Genomic DNA, 15,785 nt, shown 5'->3' with positions numbered 1-15,785 from the left:
CTACCTCTACAGACAGTCCACCTACCACTACAAACAGTCTCCCTACCTCTACAGACAGTCCCCCTACCTCTACAGACAGTCTCCCTACCTCTACAGACAGTCTCCCTACCTCTACAGACAGTCCCCCTACCGCTACAAACAGTCTCCCTACCTCTACAGACAGTCCCCCTACCTCTACAGACAGTCTCCCTACCTCTACAAACAGTCTCCCTACCTCTACAGACAGTCTCCCTACCTCTACAAACAGTCTCCCTACCTCTACAAACAGTCTCCCTACCTCTACAGACAGTCCCCCTACCTATATAAACAGTCTCCCTACCTCTACAGACAGTCCCCCTACCTCTACAGACAGTCTCCCTACCTCTACAAACAGTCTCCCTACCTCTACAAACAGTCTCCCTACCTCTACAGATAGTCTCCCTACCTATATAAACAGTCTCCCTACCTCTACAGACAGTCCCCCTACCTATATAAACAGTCTCCCTACCTCTACAGACAGTCCCCCTACCTCTACAGACAGTCTCCCTACCTCTACAAACAGTCTCCCTACCTCTACAGACAGTCCCCCTACCTCTACAGACAGTCTCCCTACCTCTACAAACAGTCTCCCTACCTCTACAGACAGTCTCCCTACCTCTACAAACAGTCTCCCTACCTCTACAAACAGTCTCCCTACCTCTACAGACAGTCCACCTACCACTACAGACAGTCCCCCTACCTCTACAGACAGTCCCCCTACCTCTACAAACAGTCTCCCTACCTCTACAGACAGTCCCCCTACCTCTACAGACAGTCCACCTACCACTACAAACAGTCTCCCTACCTCTACAGACAGTCCCCCTACCTCTACAAACAGTCCCCCTACCTCTACAGACAGTCCCCCTACCTCTACAGACAGTCCACCTACCACTACAAACAGTCTCCCTACCTCTACAGACAGTCCCCCTACCTCTACAGACAGTCCCCCTACCTCTACAAACAGTCTCCCTACCTCTACAGACAGTCCACCTACCTCTACAAACAGTCTCCCTACCTCTACAGACAGTCCCCCTACCTCTACAGACAGTCCCCCTACCTCTACAAACAGTCTCCCTACCTCTACAGACAGTCCACCTACCTCTACAAACAGTCTCCCTACCTCTACAGACAGTCCCCCTACCTCTACAGACAGTCCCCCTACCTCTACAGACAGTCCACCTACCACTACAAACAGTCTCCCTACCTCTACAGACAGTCCCCCTACCTCTACAGACAGTCTCCCTACCTCTACAAACAGTCTCCCTACCTCTACAGACAGTCCCCCTACCGCTACAAACAGTCTCCCTACCTCTACAGACAGTCCCCCTACCTCTACAAACAGTCTCCCTACCTCTACAAACAGTCCATCTACCTCTACAGACAGTCCCCCTACCTCTACAGACAGTCTCCCTACCTCTACAAACAGTCTCCCTACCTCTACAGACAGTCTCCCTACCTCTACAAACAGTCTCCCTACCTCTACAAACAGTCTCCCTACCTCTACAGACAGTCCACCTACCACTACAGACAGTCCCCCTACCTCTACAGACAGTCCCCCTACCTCTACAAACAGTCTCCCTACCTCTACAGACAGTCCCCCTACCTCTACAGACAGTCCACCTACCACTACAAACAGTCTCCCTACCTCTACAGACAGTCCACCTACCTCTACAAACAGTCTCCCTACCTCTACAGACAGTCCCCCTACCTCTACAGACAGTCCCCCTACCTCTACAGACAGTCCACCTACCACTACAAACAGTCTCCCTACCTCTACAGACAGTCCCCCTACCTCTACAGACAGTCTCCCTACCTCTACAGACAGTCTCCCTACCTCTACAGACAGTCCCCCTACCGCTACAAACAGTCTCCCTACCTCTACAGACAGTCCCCCTACCTCTACAAACAGTCTCCCTACCTCTACAAACAGTCCATCTACCTCTACAGACAGTCCCCCTACCTCTACAAACAGTCTCCCTACCTCTACAAACAGTCCCCCTACCTCTACAAACAGTCCCCCTACCTCTACAAACAGTCTCCCTACCTCTACAGACAGTCCACCTACCTCTACAGACAGGCCCAGCTGTAACTCTGTAACCCTCTACAGGTTGGTCCACTCTGACGGCAGCCTATTCGACCTGTCGGTGGGTGGAGCTCCTCAGCTCCTCCTGGAGGCAGAGAAGAGTGGAGGACAAAGGGAGAAAGAGGAGGAGATAGAAGAGAAGTGGATAGAAGAGGAGGAGGGGCACCCCTGTATGTTTGAGAGGGAAACCCTGTCTGACCACATAAAAGGTAAACACACTGTGTTATGTTCATCCTCATCAACCTCCTCCTCATCATCATCCTCACACACCTCATAGAATAGTTGAGTTTCATACAGGAAGTAGCCTCCTGGTCTCTCCTCCTCAGTGCTGGTGTCCTGGAGGTTGGTGGTGGATCGGATCTCTGTTTTGTTCCTGCGCCTTCTGCTCTCCTTGCAGCGTCTGCAGCATCTCATCTGGTGGCTCCTGGAACTACACATAGTCAAGATCGTCTCCTCCTACATCATCTGGGTCTCTGTGAAGGAGGTCAGTGTCTGGTCCACTGTCTGTTTGTCTGACCTGTTTCTGACCTTTGTGTGTTGAACCTGTCTGTCTCTTTGCAGGTGTGTGTGTTTAACCTGCTGTTCGTGCTGTGTGTGGGCCTGGCTCTGCCCTGCAGGGCTTTGCGCCCCCTGCTGTCAGGAGTCTGTACAGTTTGGACCTGTGTGGTGACCGTCTGTAAGATGTTGTACCAACTCAACATCGTCCAGCCCAGCAGATACTCCTCTAACTGCACCATGGTAACCACGGCAACGATGTCATACCGCTCTGTCTGCTTATCTGTATATATATATGTCCAGCCAAAACCTGTCAAACCAGCCAAACACCTGTCTGTCTGTCTGTCTGTCTGTCTGTCTGTCCGTCGTGTAACGATATCATACTTGTCTGTCTTTCTTCAGCCAGGTAACTCCAGTACCGACCTGTCTCACTCCGTTTTGTACTCTGGTCCAGTTGACCCCGCCCAGTGGGTGGGGCTTCGGAAGACAGACGGAAAACTGCTCGACTACCTGAGGGTGAGGAGCGACACCACTCAACTCTCAAAGCTGATAGCTTAGCATCATGCTAACCTGTCTCTACAGTATAACCTGAAGATGATAGATCTGATAACCTAGCATCATGCTAACCTGTCTCCACAGTATAACCTGATGATGTTAGCGCTGTTAGCCTTTGAGGTGACCATTTACAGACACCAGGAGCTCTACCGTCTCCGCCGTAATGAAGTTGCGCCCCCCACCAGAACGCTGTTTCATGACATCACCAGACGTCACCTGGATGACAACGTGCAGAGCTGCATGAAGTACTTCCTCAACTACTTCTTCTACAAGTTTGGTTTGGAGGTGAGACAGGTACTTAGCATAGCAATAAGCTGACCTCTTACTATTTAAAAACATTCTGACATTCCTCCTCAGACCTGCTTCTTGTTGGCTGTGAATGTGATTGGTCAGCGGATGGATCTGTTTGCTGTATGCCACGCCTTCGGCCTCATAAGTGTCCTATCACGGCGTGACAGAAAGAACATTGCCTCAGTGTGGCCCAAGTACTGCTACTTCCTGTCGGGGCTGTTGTGTTTCCAGTACATGCTGTGTATCGGTTTCCCGCCGGCTGCCTGTAAAGGTACAAATTCACCTGCAGACAAAATGTCGGGATTATTCACTCCACAATAAAGTAAAAAAAAAAAAATGTCTTTGTGCTTAACTAGGCTAACAATAGCTGCGCATATATTAAATATTGATTTAGTGGCATAAGTACTGTCATCTTATAGTAAGAGGGGCCCGAGTTCAAATCGGGCTTCTTAGCTAGGCTTCCTTCTGCTGCTAGTTGTTATGCTAAGCTTGGCTAACTGCTTCCTCCTGCTGCTAGTTGTTATGTTAAGATAGGCTAACAGTTACCCCTTCCTCCAGTGGTTCTGCTAAAATAGATGTAATATTTGCACACATAAACCAGATAATCCAGATTGTCTGTGTTTTGTAAAACACAATCATTCTGAAATGAAAGGTAACATATTTGTTGTATTTGCAGATTATCTCTGGAGGCCTCCTTCCTTCAACATGGACTCCAACGTGGTGAAGTGGCTCTTCCTTCCTGATCACCTGACACCACCAAACCCAGTCTTCCTCCTCTGTAAGATCATCATCATAAACACGGTCAACGTCATTTTACTTAATTTGAATAAAAACGAATAATTCTGACAGAAGAGCCTTTTGTACAATCATATGATATAAATGCTTCCATATAAGAAACATTTCACCACAGTGAAGCCATCAATGGGGTCAAGGGGATGTCTGCATCACAGATATGGACAAAGGGGAAGTCTGGATTATTAAACTGAATAAACGCAAAGTCTCCATCAGAGAGATGGACGAAGGGAAGTCTCTATGAGGGAGATCAGTGAAGGGAAGTCTCTATCAGGGAGATCAGCGAAGGGAAGTCTCTATCAGGGAGATCAGCGAAGGGAAGTCTCTATCAGGGAGATCAGCGAAGGGAAGTCTCTATCAGGGAGATGGGTGAAGGGAAGTCTCTATCAGGGAGATCAGTGAAGGGAAGTCTCTATCAGGGAGATGGGTGAAGGGAAGTCTCTATCAGGGAGATCAGTGAAGGGAAGTCTCTATCAGGGAGATGGGTGAAGGGAAGTCTCTATCAGGGAGATCAGTGAAGGGAAGTCTCTATCAGGGAGATCAGTGAAGGGAAGTCTCTATCAGGGAGATCAGCGAAGGGAAGTCTCTATCAGGGAGATCAGTGAAGGGAAGTCTCTATCAGGGAGATCAGCGAAGGGAAGTCTCTATCAGGGAGATGGGTGAAGGGAAGTCTCTATCAGGGAGATGGGTGAAGGGAAGTCTCTATCAGGGAGATGGGTGAAGTGGAAGGTCTGCATCATCAAATAGTGAAATGTAAGTTATATCGTGATTTCAAAATAGCTTGTAACTAATGAAATATTCAACCTAAGACGGGTTTGGGCATCGTAAATTGTGTTCATACTCAATAGAAAGTTTGAAATATGAATAAATTGCTGAATACTGTAAGTTCTCCTAAATGACTGTCAGTTCTAGTGGTTCTTGTATGAAAATCCTCATATCTGTGCAATACTGCTGCGTGCTGTGCTGTACTATATGCTGTGTTTCCTGATCTTTCAGATGATTTCTTGCTCCTCCTCGGGGCGTCTCTGCAGCTGCAGGTGTTTGAGGAGGAGCTCCAGTCATCAGTTCAGATCCTCGCAGGAGACAACTGTGAGCTGGATGAGGATGACGGACAGGTCTCTGATCCAATCAGGCGACTCCGTCTCAACACAGGCCCTGACTTCATGCTGTGCAGGTAAACTCTGTCTGTCTGTCTGTCTGTCTGTCTGCCTGCCTGCCTGCCTGCCTGTCTGGTTCACCTCTGCCCTCTGTATGTGCAGGTCTTACCTCGACATGATGAAGCTGATCATCTTCAGCTACATGTTCTGGTTCGTCCTCACCATCATCTTCATCACCGGGACGACCAGGTGAGTGGGCAGCGAGTTTAATACCGACGTCAGACCGTCAGGGAGGAGACAGACCAGCAGTTAAATGAGAGTTTCTAAAGGGAGTCTGGCAGCTGCAGATCTCTACGACACAAGGTCCACAGGGGGCGCCGTTTGATTTCAGACGAGATTTTCAGATCAACCCCAAACATTTTTGTAAAAGTATCTTCTGTATGGTTTCCTGGTGATGTGTTTTACTTCCTGTCCCAGGATCAGTATCTTCTGTATGGTTTCCTGGTGATGTGTTTTACTTCCTGTCCCAGGATCAGTATCTTCTGTATGGTTACCTGGTGATGTGTTTTACTTCCTGTCCCAGGATCAGTATCTTCTGTATGGGTTACCTGGTGATGTGTTTTACTTCCTGTCCCAGGATCAGTATCTTCTGTATGGGTTACCTGGTGATGTGTTTTACTTCCTGTCCCAGGATCAGTATCTTCTGTATGGGTTACCTGGTGGCGTGTTTCTACTTCCTGTTGGTGGGCGGAGATCTGCTGCTGAAACCAGTCAAATCCATTCTGGTGTACTGGGACTGTCTGATTGGCTACAATGTGTTTGTCATCACCATGAAGAACATTTTGTCGGTAAGACGCATCGTCAGCATCACGCTGATATTCACTCAAATAAACAGTCACATGGTTCAACGGCGCGTTCCCATCTCTCTGGTCTCTGGTCAGATCCTGGCCTGTGGTTTCATCAAGTCGTTGGTGTTGAATCACTGTTGGCTGATTCAGCTCTTCAGTCTGGCGTGTACCATCAAAGGATACACCAAACGTAAGTTAACCATCTGACTGTCGGTCTACCTGCCTGTTTTACTGCCATCTGCATGTAAAGAAGTAAAGCTCTCGATTGACCAGTCCGACTATGTTGAGACCCTCACCGATGGTTCCTTAGTAGGGGGGGCTACGCCTTAGAGATAGGGGAGGAGCCCAGATATCCAGAGTAGATCAGGATTCTCCTGGGATTAAGGGAGGCCCCCTTAAGAGGTTTTTCCAGAGGACTTTGGAGAGACTATACACCCCATCTAGACTAGGAACGCCTCGGGGTCCCAGGAGGAGCTGGAACCATGTCGATGCTAGACGTTCTGATCTCAGATCAGATGAAGGAGACTTATGGATGAATCCGAGTGAAAACGCGGTTCTAACGAGACGAATGAACGTCTCACTTCCTGCAGCGGAGCAGCAGAGCAGCAAGCAGTGTGAGTTGCCGAGCGACGAGGCGGGCATCATCTGGGACGGCGTCTGTTTCTGTTTCCTGTTGCTGCAGAGGAGAGTCTTCAGGAGCAATTACTTCCTGTACGTGGTCCTGGACCTCCAGAATACACAACTACTGGCCTCCAGGTACACACTCACACACACATCAACGCACATGAACAAAGACTTGCATGATAGTAACGTGTGTGTCTGTACGTGCTTGGCAGGGGGGCGGAGCTCTTCGAGGCGTCCACGGTGAAAGCTGTCAGAGCGAGACTGGAGGTGGAGAAGACGTCCATGGACCTGCTGAAGAGACAGTAAGATAAACACAGACCAGCAGAGGGTCACCAGGTCTCACAGGGTCCGAGTCTAAAGGGGCTCAAGACGAGTCCGGACTAGAGAGCAAGACAGGACTCACTGACACGTGTTTAAACATCAGGTGCTGAGTCTTCACACAGTTAATCACATCTGTCAAATCCTGCACCAGGTGTTGATCCACACACCTGTGAACCAGGGACTGGTCTGGAACTGGTCTGACCTGTGAACCTGGTCAAATTTGAACCTGAGACTAGTCTGACTGGTCTGACCTGTGAACCTGGGACTGGTCTGAACTTTGAACCTGGGACTGGTCTGAACTTTGAACCTGGGACTGGTCTGACTGGTCTGAACTTTGAGCCTGGGACTGGTCTGAACTTTGAACCTGGGACTGGTCTGACTGGTCTGAACTTTGAGCCTGGGACTGGTCTGAACTTTGAACCTGGGACTGGTCTGACTGGTCTGAACTTTGAGCCTGGGACTGGTCTGAACTTTGAACCTGGGACTGGTCTGACCTGTGAACATCTTCCTTTCTCTCTGTTTCCTTCAGGATGGAGAGAATTAAATCCAGACAGCAGAAGTTTCGTAGAGGAAAAGAGAAAATGTTGAGTTTGACCCAAGACAGCTGCCATACTGACGGTGTGCAAACAAACCTCTGTTGTCACGGTAACAACTGTCAATCACAGCATGAACTGATGTACGTTTCTGTTCGTAGACCAGGAGAACAGGAAGGGGCAGCGGCAGAAGAAGTGGTGGAGACCCTGGGTAAACCACGCCTCCAGTGAGTCACATGTCCGCTGACATCATCACTCTCACCTGTCAGTAGCCATTCTGTGACTGTCTGTCTTCCTGTCTGTCTGTCTGCCTGCAGTGGTCAGGAGCGGAGATTATTACCTGTTTGAGACAGACAGTGAGGAGGAGGAAGAGGAGGAGGAGAAGAAGAAAGAGGAGGAGCTACCTGAGAAATCAGCCTTCCAGGTGAGATGCTCACAAACACAAGTTAAAACAACATCTGGTAGGTCAAACAGATTGATTCTGTCTGTCCTTCTGTCTGTCTCATTTCTGCCTGTCTGTCTGTCTGTCTGTCTGCCTGTGTCAGTTTGTGTATCACGCCTGGATAACAGACTCCAGAACAGCAATGAGAGCTCGCAACAACCAACAAAAACTGTGGAAGAAGAACTCGTCTGAACAAAAGAACAGGAAGGAGAAGATCAGAGGAGGTGAGGAGGAAAGGGAAGGAGGAGGGGGGGGAAGGAGGGGGAGGAGGGAGCTATTAGATGAAGGCTAGGACAAGGTCTTCAGCTATAGGAGGCCAAGTCCCCCTTTGGTTTCCCCCATGTTGGAAAAGTAGTAAACATTGAGTGACAAATCTGTTTTTGATATCATGTTATGAACGAAGGACGAAGACAGAACCCCCCTGGAGGACGAAGACAGAACCCCCCTGGAGGACGAAGACAGAACCCCCCTGGAGGACGAAGGCAGAACCTCCCTGGAGGACTAAGGCAGAATCCCCCAGGAGGACGAAGGCGGAACGAAGACAGAACCCCCCTGGAGGACGAAGGCAGAACCCCCCCGGAGGACGAAGGCAGAACCTCCCTGGAGGACGAAGGCAGAACCCCCCTGGAGGACGAAGGCAGAACCTCCCTGGAGGACGAAGGCAGAACCCCGCTGGAGGACGAAGGCAGAACCTCCCTGGAGGACGAAGCCGAAACCTCCCTGGAGGATGAAGGCAGAACCTCCCTGGAGGACAAAGGCAGAACCCCCCTGGAGGACGAAGGCAGAACCCCCCTGGAGGACGAAGACAGAACCTCCCTGGAGGACTAAGGCAGAATCCCCCTGGAAGACGAAGGCAGAACCCCCCTGGAGGACGAAGACAGAACCCCCCTGGAGGACGAAGGCAGAACCCTCTGGAGGACGAAGGCGGAACAAAGACAGAACCCTCTGGAGGACGAAGGCAGAACAAAGACAGAACCCCCCTGGAGGACGAAGGCAGAACCCTCTGGAGGACGAAGGCAGAACCCTCTGGAGGACGAAGGCGGAACAAAGACAGAACCCTCTGGAGGACGAAGGCAGAACAAAGACAGAACCCCCCTGGAGGACGAAGCCGAAACCTCCCTGGAGGACGAAGGGGGAACACAACATGAGATTAGCTTTAACTGACAAACATCAGATGTGGAATTCATGGTTCAATTCAAATGGGATGAATAAAAGAGTTTGTCTCTCACTGTGTTTACCTTTTATAATTATTATTATATTTATCAGTATTTTATTATCCTATTTAGATATTATTGATGGCACATGTAGACTAACGTGACTTCTCCTCTCCTGCAGCTGAAAGTATAGAAGTGACGGAGGAGACGGAGGAGGACAGAGAGGAGGAGGAGAAGGAGGAGGGACCAGGTAGGAGGTCGTCATAACAACCAGCATGTCACTCACACATCCAACATTTCTACTCACTTTAGTGTTAATGACAAACAAATCAGCTTCAGTAGGAGATTCAAACTCAAACTACAATCTCTCCAACCTCAATGAATTAGTTAGCTAGTTAGCGTGTTAACACCTAGCAACACCATCAATTTATCTGAACTGTGGCAACTCATCAGGTGACACTGTGTGTTTCAGACACAGCGCTGCGTCGGTTCTCCAACACGTTGCGGTTCTGTTGGGTTCTCCTGTCAGCCCTGCTGGACTCCCTGACTGCCTGGCTCAGCGGTCTGTGTCAGGAACACATCGACATCTCCACCGTCCTGTGCATCGAGCGCTGCATGCTAACGCAGCAGGCCAAGCAGGTACGTATCAAGGACTACAGCTGGATTGTTGGAACTACAAGAACATGGAGGAGCCATGTTTGTATCAGTGGTGTTGATTTGTTTGTGTGTTTGTTTGTTTGTTCAGGGTAATGTTCCTACCAGAGACGCGATCCACATTTACTACCAAGAACAGATGATGAAAGCCTCCCGAGAGTCAGGCCTGAACTACAGTACCCGTGAGGCCGAGGGGCAAGCCTCAGCAGAGAGAGGAAGGGAGGAAGAAGAAGCAATGGTTCCTGATACTGATGAAGAAGAAGTAGGAGGTCATCGAGGAGGATATTATCCAGGTAAACCAGGATCAGATCCTGACCCAGAACTAGAACCAATATCAGCAGAAGAGGGTCCTGATGAAACAGCAGCAGAACCAGTATCGGGAGGAGATGGTCCAGGTAAAACAAAACCAGAAGCTGTTTCAGGAGGAGATCAACCTGAACCAGACTTAGAACCACTTTCAGGAGGAGGTGGTCCACATATACCAGAAGCAGGACTATTATCAGGGATAGTTCGTGCATGTGAACCAGAAGATGAACCAGTATCAGGAAGAGATTATTCAGGGAAAAGAAAACCAGAACCTGTTTCAGGAGGAGATCCACCTGAACCTGAAGCAGAACCACTACCAAGAGGAGAGGGTTCAGCTGAACCTTTAGTAGAGGTTCCATCCTTAGGACTTGAACCACAAAAGAGAGTTCCAGGAGAAGGAGACCCAGCAGTAGAAGACAAAGATTATCCAGAATGCCTGGTGACTAAAACCAGCCAAAGAAGGCGATCCAGACTGACCAGGATGGAGAGAGTCCGGTCTGGGTCCTCTTCAGAGGAAGAAGGGATGAGTGGGACTCAGAGGTTGGTGAAGGAAACACATGATGAAGAAGAACCAAAGCCGAGTCACACCAGCGCCTCCTCCCCCTGCTCCCTCCACCTCCCCCCCTCCTACAGCCTCGCTCTGGGCCTGGACCTGCAGGAGGAGGCACCGCTGCCAGCGGGGGCGCAGGGTGACTTCCTGTCTGACTCAGCCTGCACTTCCTGTCTGCCAGTGTCTCACGCTCAGGAGCTGACGGCCAGCGAGCTGCTGAGGAGCAGGTGAGTCTCAGGTGAGACAGGTGAGTTGCTCCACCTGTCTCACCTGCTGGAGATTCATTCACTCTCTGCTTCACTCTGCCTTTCAGGACTTTCTACGACGAGGAGCTGGAGGCGTCTGATCGTTTCTATGGCAACCAACACCAGCTGCTCCAGCTGTGCTACGCCCTCTACAACATCCTGGCCGCCAGGTAAGCCCCGCCCCCAGAGGTAAAGCCACAGATTCACCTGTTGTTGCCGAGATACTCAGACGGTTCTCCTGCCAGGTCAGAGACGGTGTGTTACCTGGTCATCGTGTTGAACCACATGGTGTCTGCCAGCTGTCTGACGCTGGTACTTCCTGTTCTGGTGTTTCTGTGGGCGACCCTGTCCGTCCCCCGACCCAGTAAGACCTTCTGGATGACGGCCATCATCTACACTGAGGTTCAATCCGCTGCTGCCACTTCATTTAAAATTCCTCTGGCAACAGGGTGCCATTAACAACCAGTCTACCTGTCTGTCCACCTGTCTCTGTTCTCAGGTTACCATCGTCATCAAGTATTTCTTCCAGTTTGGTTTCTTCCCATTCAACCAGAAGCTGGAGGTGGACCGATCCAAACCGTTCCACCCGCCAAACATCCTGGGGGTGGAGAAGAAGGAAGGCTACGTCCTGTATGACCTGCTGCAGCTGCTCGCTTTGTTCTACCACCGAGCCATACTCAAGGTAAAAACCCTTAAATGATAGGCCCATACTCAAGGTAAAACCCCCTAAATGATAGACCCGTACTCAAGGTAAAACCCCCTAATGAAAGACCCGTACTCAAGGTAAAACCCCCTAAATGATAGGCCCATACTCAAGGTAAAACCCCCTAAATGATAGGCCCATACTCAAGGTAAAACCCCCTAAATGATAGACCCGTACTCAAGGTAAAACCCCCTAATGAAAGACCCGTACTCAAGGTAAAACCCCCTAAATGATAGGCCCGTACTCAAGGTAAAACCCCCCTAATGAAAGACCCGTACTCAAGGTAAAAACCCTTAAATGATAGGCCCATACTCAAGGTAAAACCCCCTAAATGATAGACCCGTACTCAAGGTAAAACCCCCTAATGAAAGACCCGTACTCAAGGTAAAACCCCCTAAATGATAGGCCCATACTCAAGGTAAAACCCCCTAAATGATAGGCCCATACTCAAGGTAAAACCCCCTAAATGATAGGCCCATACTTAAGGTAAAACCCCCTAAATGATAGGCCCGTACTCTATCCTACGACTGACTCTGTATTGGTCGTCCTCCCTAGTGCCACGGACTCTGGGACCAAACTATCACCACCGAGACTGACATTTTCTGTCACCACGACAACCAGGCTGATTGTGTCCACCGTGCAACCTCCATCGATCCGACCGATCTCACCGGCACACTGCGGCGGCGAGGCAGGAGGCGGACACGCTCCAGCTCCACCCAGCTGCGTTCTCCTGCAGGTAGAATCTGACGCTCGTTAAAACAACAAGACAACATATGACCGCAAGGGAGTCCAAGACAAATTTCCTGCCAAGGACAATAAAGTGTATCTTTATAGATAAAAATGTAATGGGGAGGTTCTTCGGGGGGGTTCAAGCCAGTCCCCATAGGGCTAGGGGGACCTGTGACTGTGTCTTGGACCTGGATAAGCAGTAGAAAATGATGTGAATATGAATATGTTCCAGATAAATAAATTACTGTATAAGTGCTGTTGAAATTTTGTCTTCTTGTGTTTTCAGGCAGTGTGAGCTCCAGAGCTCAGCATCCCGGCAGGTTTGATCTGCTGCTGGAGAAACTCAGAGAACTTTCCATCAGAGCCAAGAAGTACTCTGTAAGCAGGTATGCTAATGCTCAAGCTAACCAAATATAATTTACAATTTGACAAACCCAGTTGACTGGAGCTGGAGGAGGAAACCCAGCTGAAAATATGACATGGAAATACCATAGAAATAGTATTCCGAGGGGACCAGCACGCCCAGGTACCATGCCTAGACCTGCAGGTGGTGAATCCACAGTGTGGCGGCCTCATGATGCTTTTTCCGGCTGTGCCCTGCTGGGCCCCATGAGGCCAGGCCCAGCCAACACCAGGTCTGGCTCCAGGAGAGGGCCTTAGTGTCCCTAATCTGGGTGAGGTAACGCAGCCCTTGTTGTGCCATTTCATCAAGGTTTCCTGAAGCGCTCTTTGTCTGGCCCCTCCCCTGGGAACACTTTGCCTTGGGAGACCTGACCCGGAGCTGTTGCCCCCAACAACACAGCCCCCAGGGTCACCGGGGCACACAGACCTCTCCACCACCTTCAGGTGGCGGTTTGTTAGCGGGAGCTCGGAGTCGACCTGCTGCTCCTTCGCATTGAAAGGAGCCAGTTGAGGTGGTTCGGATCAGGATCCTGTTCACACACAGGAAGTGACCATTATATAGTTTAGTTTTCATCACCGTTCATGTGAACTTGGTGCTTCCAAGTTTCTCCTCTTTTTAACGTGTTGCCACGGTCACCAAATCTATTATTATTATGCAAATAACCATGTGACAGTTTTCTTTCTGCAGTTCAATTGACTTCAACAACGTTGAATGTCTCTCTCTGTCTCTGTCAGGTGTATGTCTGTTTACCGTCCGGTTCTTCAGTTCTTCAGAGCTCTCGTCCAACCAGAATACAGCGCCGTCACTGATGTTTACGTCCTCATGTTCCTCGCCGACACCGTCGACTTCATCATCATCGTCTTTGGCTTCTGGGCCTTCGGAGTAAAGTTTGATTTATTGATCGTCACGTTTCATTCTGTTATCTTTCTTTTCTTATATTCTATTTTACTGATTTATCCTATTTTATTCTATTTCTTCTATTGAAAATTATTTATATTTGTTTCATTATATTTTATTCTGTTAATTTCTCAGAAACACTCTGCAGCTGCTGACATCACTTCCTCCCTCTCAGAAGACCAAGTTCCTGAAGCGTTCTTGGTGATGGTTCTGATCCAGTTTGGTACGTCTACCCGTCTGTCTGACTATTCATCTGTCTGTTAGCTGTCTGACTGTCAACCCGTCTGTCTGTTCAACTGTCTGACTGTCAACCCGTCTGTCTGCAGGTACCATGGTGATAGACAGGGCTCTGTATTTGAGGAAGACAGTTTTGGGGAAGCTGGTCTTCCAGGTGATTCTGGTTTTTGGGATCCACTTCTGGATGTTCTTCATCCTGCCGACGGTCACTGAGAGGTAACCCCCCTCCACCTGCTGCCTCATCAACACAATGACAAAACCTTCATCATGGTGACCATCATCTGGGTCACACTGTGTACTGATAGACCTGCTGCTGTCCGTGGTGCTGAATTCTCAGCTTCAATCACTACGATTCTATCTAGTTAACTAGCAAACCAACCAAGTTTGTCCACCATTAAAATGTCTGTCTTTCTGTCTGTCTTTCTGTCTCCAGGCGTTTCAACCAGAACCTGGTGGCCCAGCTCTGGTACTTTGTAAAGTGTGTTTACTTCGGTCTGTCGGCCTATCAGATCCGATCTGGTTACCCAACACGAGTTCTGGGGAACTTCCTGACAAAGAGCTACAACTACCTCAACCTCTTCCTGTTCCAGGGGTGAGTCCACCTGTTAGCCTAGCTTAGCATAAAGACTGACAGCAGGGGGAAACTGTTAGCTTAGCTCAAAGCAAAGAATGAAAGTCTGTCTCTGTACCCGTCTGTCGATCTGCAGCTTCCGTCTGGTCCCCTTCCTGACGGAGCTGAGGGCGGTGATGGACTGGGTCTGGACAGACACCACCCTGTCCCTGTCCTCCTGGATCTGTGTAGAGGACGTTTATGCCCACTGCTTTGTCTTAAAGTGCTGGAGGGAGTCTGAGAAGGTATGTGGCTTTATGTGTGTATTTGTACACAGAAATACCCTCAGCCCCGGGGTAAGAAGAAGAAGCGTGTGTATATTGATGTATTTGTGTGTATTTGTGCACAGAGGTACCCTCAGCCCCGGGGTAAGAAGAAGAAGCGTGTGTATATTGATGTATTTGTGTGTATTTGTACACAGAGGTACCCTCAGCCCCGGGGTCAGAAGAAGAAGCGGGTGGTGAAGTACGGGATGGGGGGTCTCATAGTCCTGCTGCTGATCTGCATCGTCTGGTTTCCGCTGCTGTTCATGTCGCTCATCAAATCTGTCGCTGGAGTCGTCAACAGACCGCTCGACGTCTCTCTGACCATCACACTGGGAGGCTTCCAGGTACACTCACCGGGACCAGCAGACCTGAACCAGCAGACCTGGACCAGCACAGGTGCAGTTATGCAGTTAGGTATTATTACCAGTGAGCTGTTGTTGTTGTTGCAGCCGATCTTCACCATGAGTGCTCAGCAGAACCAGCTCCGAGATCTGACCGAGGAGGACTTCAGCTCCTTCAGCAGCTCCTACAGTTATACCCCGGTCAGTACGTTATATTACTACTATACTATACTACTACTACTACTAACGCAATGACCACAGCACTGCTGCCAGTTTGTACCTTTCTGTCCAGTAACACTGTGGCCTCTATTTCCCAGAGTGCCTTGCAGTTCCTGGAGGCCTATGGTCATGAGGACGTGACGGTGGCGGAGCTGCAGGGCAGCAGCAACTCTCTGTGGACCATTAGCCCCCCCAGTAGACAGTACCTGTCCCAGGTACTCAGTCTGGACCACTTCCCCCTCACGCTGTCCTGGACTGTTCAGAGGTCAGCTTCTCTTTCCTGATCAATAATCAATCCTCAGTGCTTAAGAATTAAATCAAGTTCTTTTCTAGTACTTTGCCCCTTAGTTTGACATCACATTTCATATTATT

At 49.6% G+C, this 15,785-nt stretch overlaps 1 protein-coding gene across 1 annotated transcript in view; it reads left to right on the top strand.

Moving 5' to 3' along the window:
- The window catches only part of LOC311029066 (piezo-type mechanosensitive ion channel component 2-like), a 36,914-nt gene that overhangs the window by 17,837 nt on the left and 3,292 nt on the right, over nt 1-15,785 (top strand). The window contains exons 17-49 of the mRNA XM_084033956.1: nt 2,126-2,310; nt 2,428-2,585; nt 2,663-2,839; nt 2,999-3,112; nt 3,236-3,436; nt 3,509-3,713; nt 4,119-4,220; nt 5,231-5,408; nt 5,494-5,580; nt 6,023-6,179; nt 6,273-6,369; nt 6,770-6,935; nt 7,016-7,105; nt 7,654-7,742; nt 7,819-7,884; nt 7,975-8,081; nt 8,203-8,323; nt 9,435-9,503; nt 9,726-9,892; nt 9,999-10,990; nt 11,077-11,178; nt 11,254-11,410; nt 11,508-11,690; nt 12,267-12,447; nt 12,727-12,826; nt 13,578-13,725; nt 13,876-13,963; nt 14,067-14,193; nt 14,411-14,569; nt 14,685-14,832; nt 15,009-15,197; nt 15,303-15,395; nt 15,512-15,678. Coding sequence (XP_083890082.1) covers nt 2,126-2,310; nt 2,428-2,585; nt 2,663-2,839; nt 2,999-3,112; nt 3,236-3,436; nt 3,509-3,713; nt 4,119-4,220; nt 5,231-5,408; nt 5,494-5,580; nt 6,023-6,179; nt 6,273-6,369; nt 6,770-6,935; nt 7,016-7,105; nt 7,654-7,742; nt 7,819-7,884; nt 7,975-8,081; nt 8,203-8,323; nt 9,435-9,503; nt 9,726-9,892; nt 9,999-10,990; nt 11,077-11,178; nt 11,254-11,410; nt 11,508-11,690; nt 12,267-12,447; nt 12,727-12,826; nt 13,578-13,725; nt 13,876-13,963; nt 14,067-14,193; nt 14,411-14,569; nt 14,685-14,832; nt 15,009-15,197; nt 15,303-15,395; nt 15,512-15,678 — 5,370 coding nt within the window. The remainder of the gene's footprint in view (nt 1-2,125; nt 2,311-2,427; nt 2,586-2,662; nt 2,840-2,998; nt 3,113-3,235; nt 3,437-3,508; nt 3,714-4,118; nt 4,221-5,230; nt 5,409-5,493; nt 5,581-6,022; nt 6,180-6,272; nt 6,370-6,769; nt 6,936-7,015; nt 7,106-7,653; nt 7,743-7,818; nt 7,885-7,974; nt 8,082-8,202; nt 8,324-9,434; nt 9,504-9,725; nt 9,893-9,998; nt 10,991-11,076; nt 11,179-11,253; nt 11,411-11,507; nt 11,691-12,266; nt 12,448-12,726; nt 12,827-13,577; nt 13,726-13,875; nt 13,964-14,066; nt 14,194-14,410; nt 14,570-14,684; nt 14,833-15,008; nt 15,198-15,302; nt 15,396-15,511; nt 15,679-15,785) is intronic.

Source organism: Eutrigla gurnardus, assembly GCF_963514095.1.
Source record: "Eutrigla gurnardus genome assembly, chromosome: 18".
In the NCBI taxonomy this organism is placed as follows: Eukaryota; Metazoa; Chordata; class Actinopteri; order Perciformes; family Triglidae; genus Eutrigla; species Eutrigla gurnardus.
The sequence above is the reverse complement of the archived record's forward strand: the minus strand, read 5'-3'. Positions and strand labels throughout refer to the sequence as shown.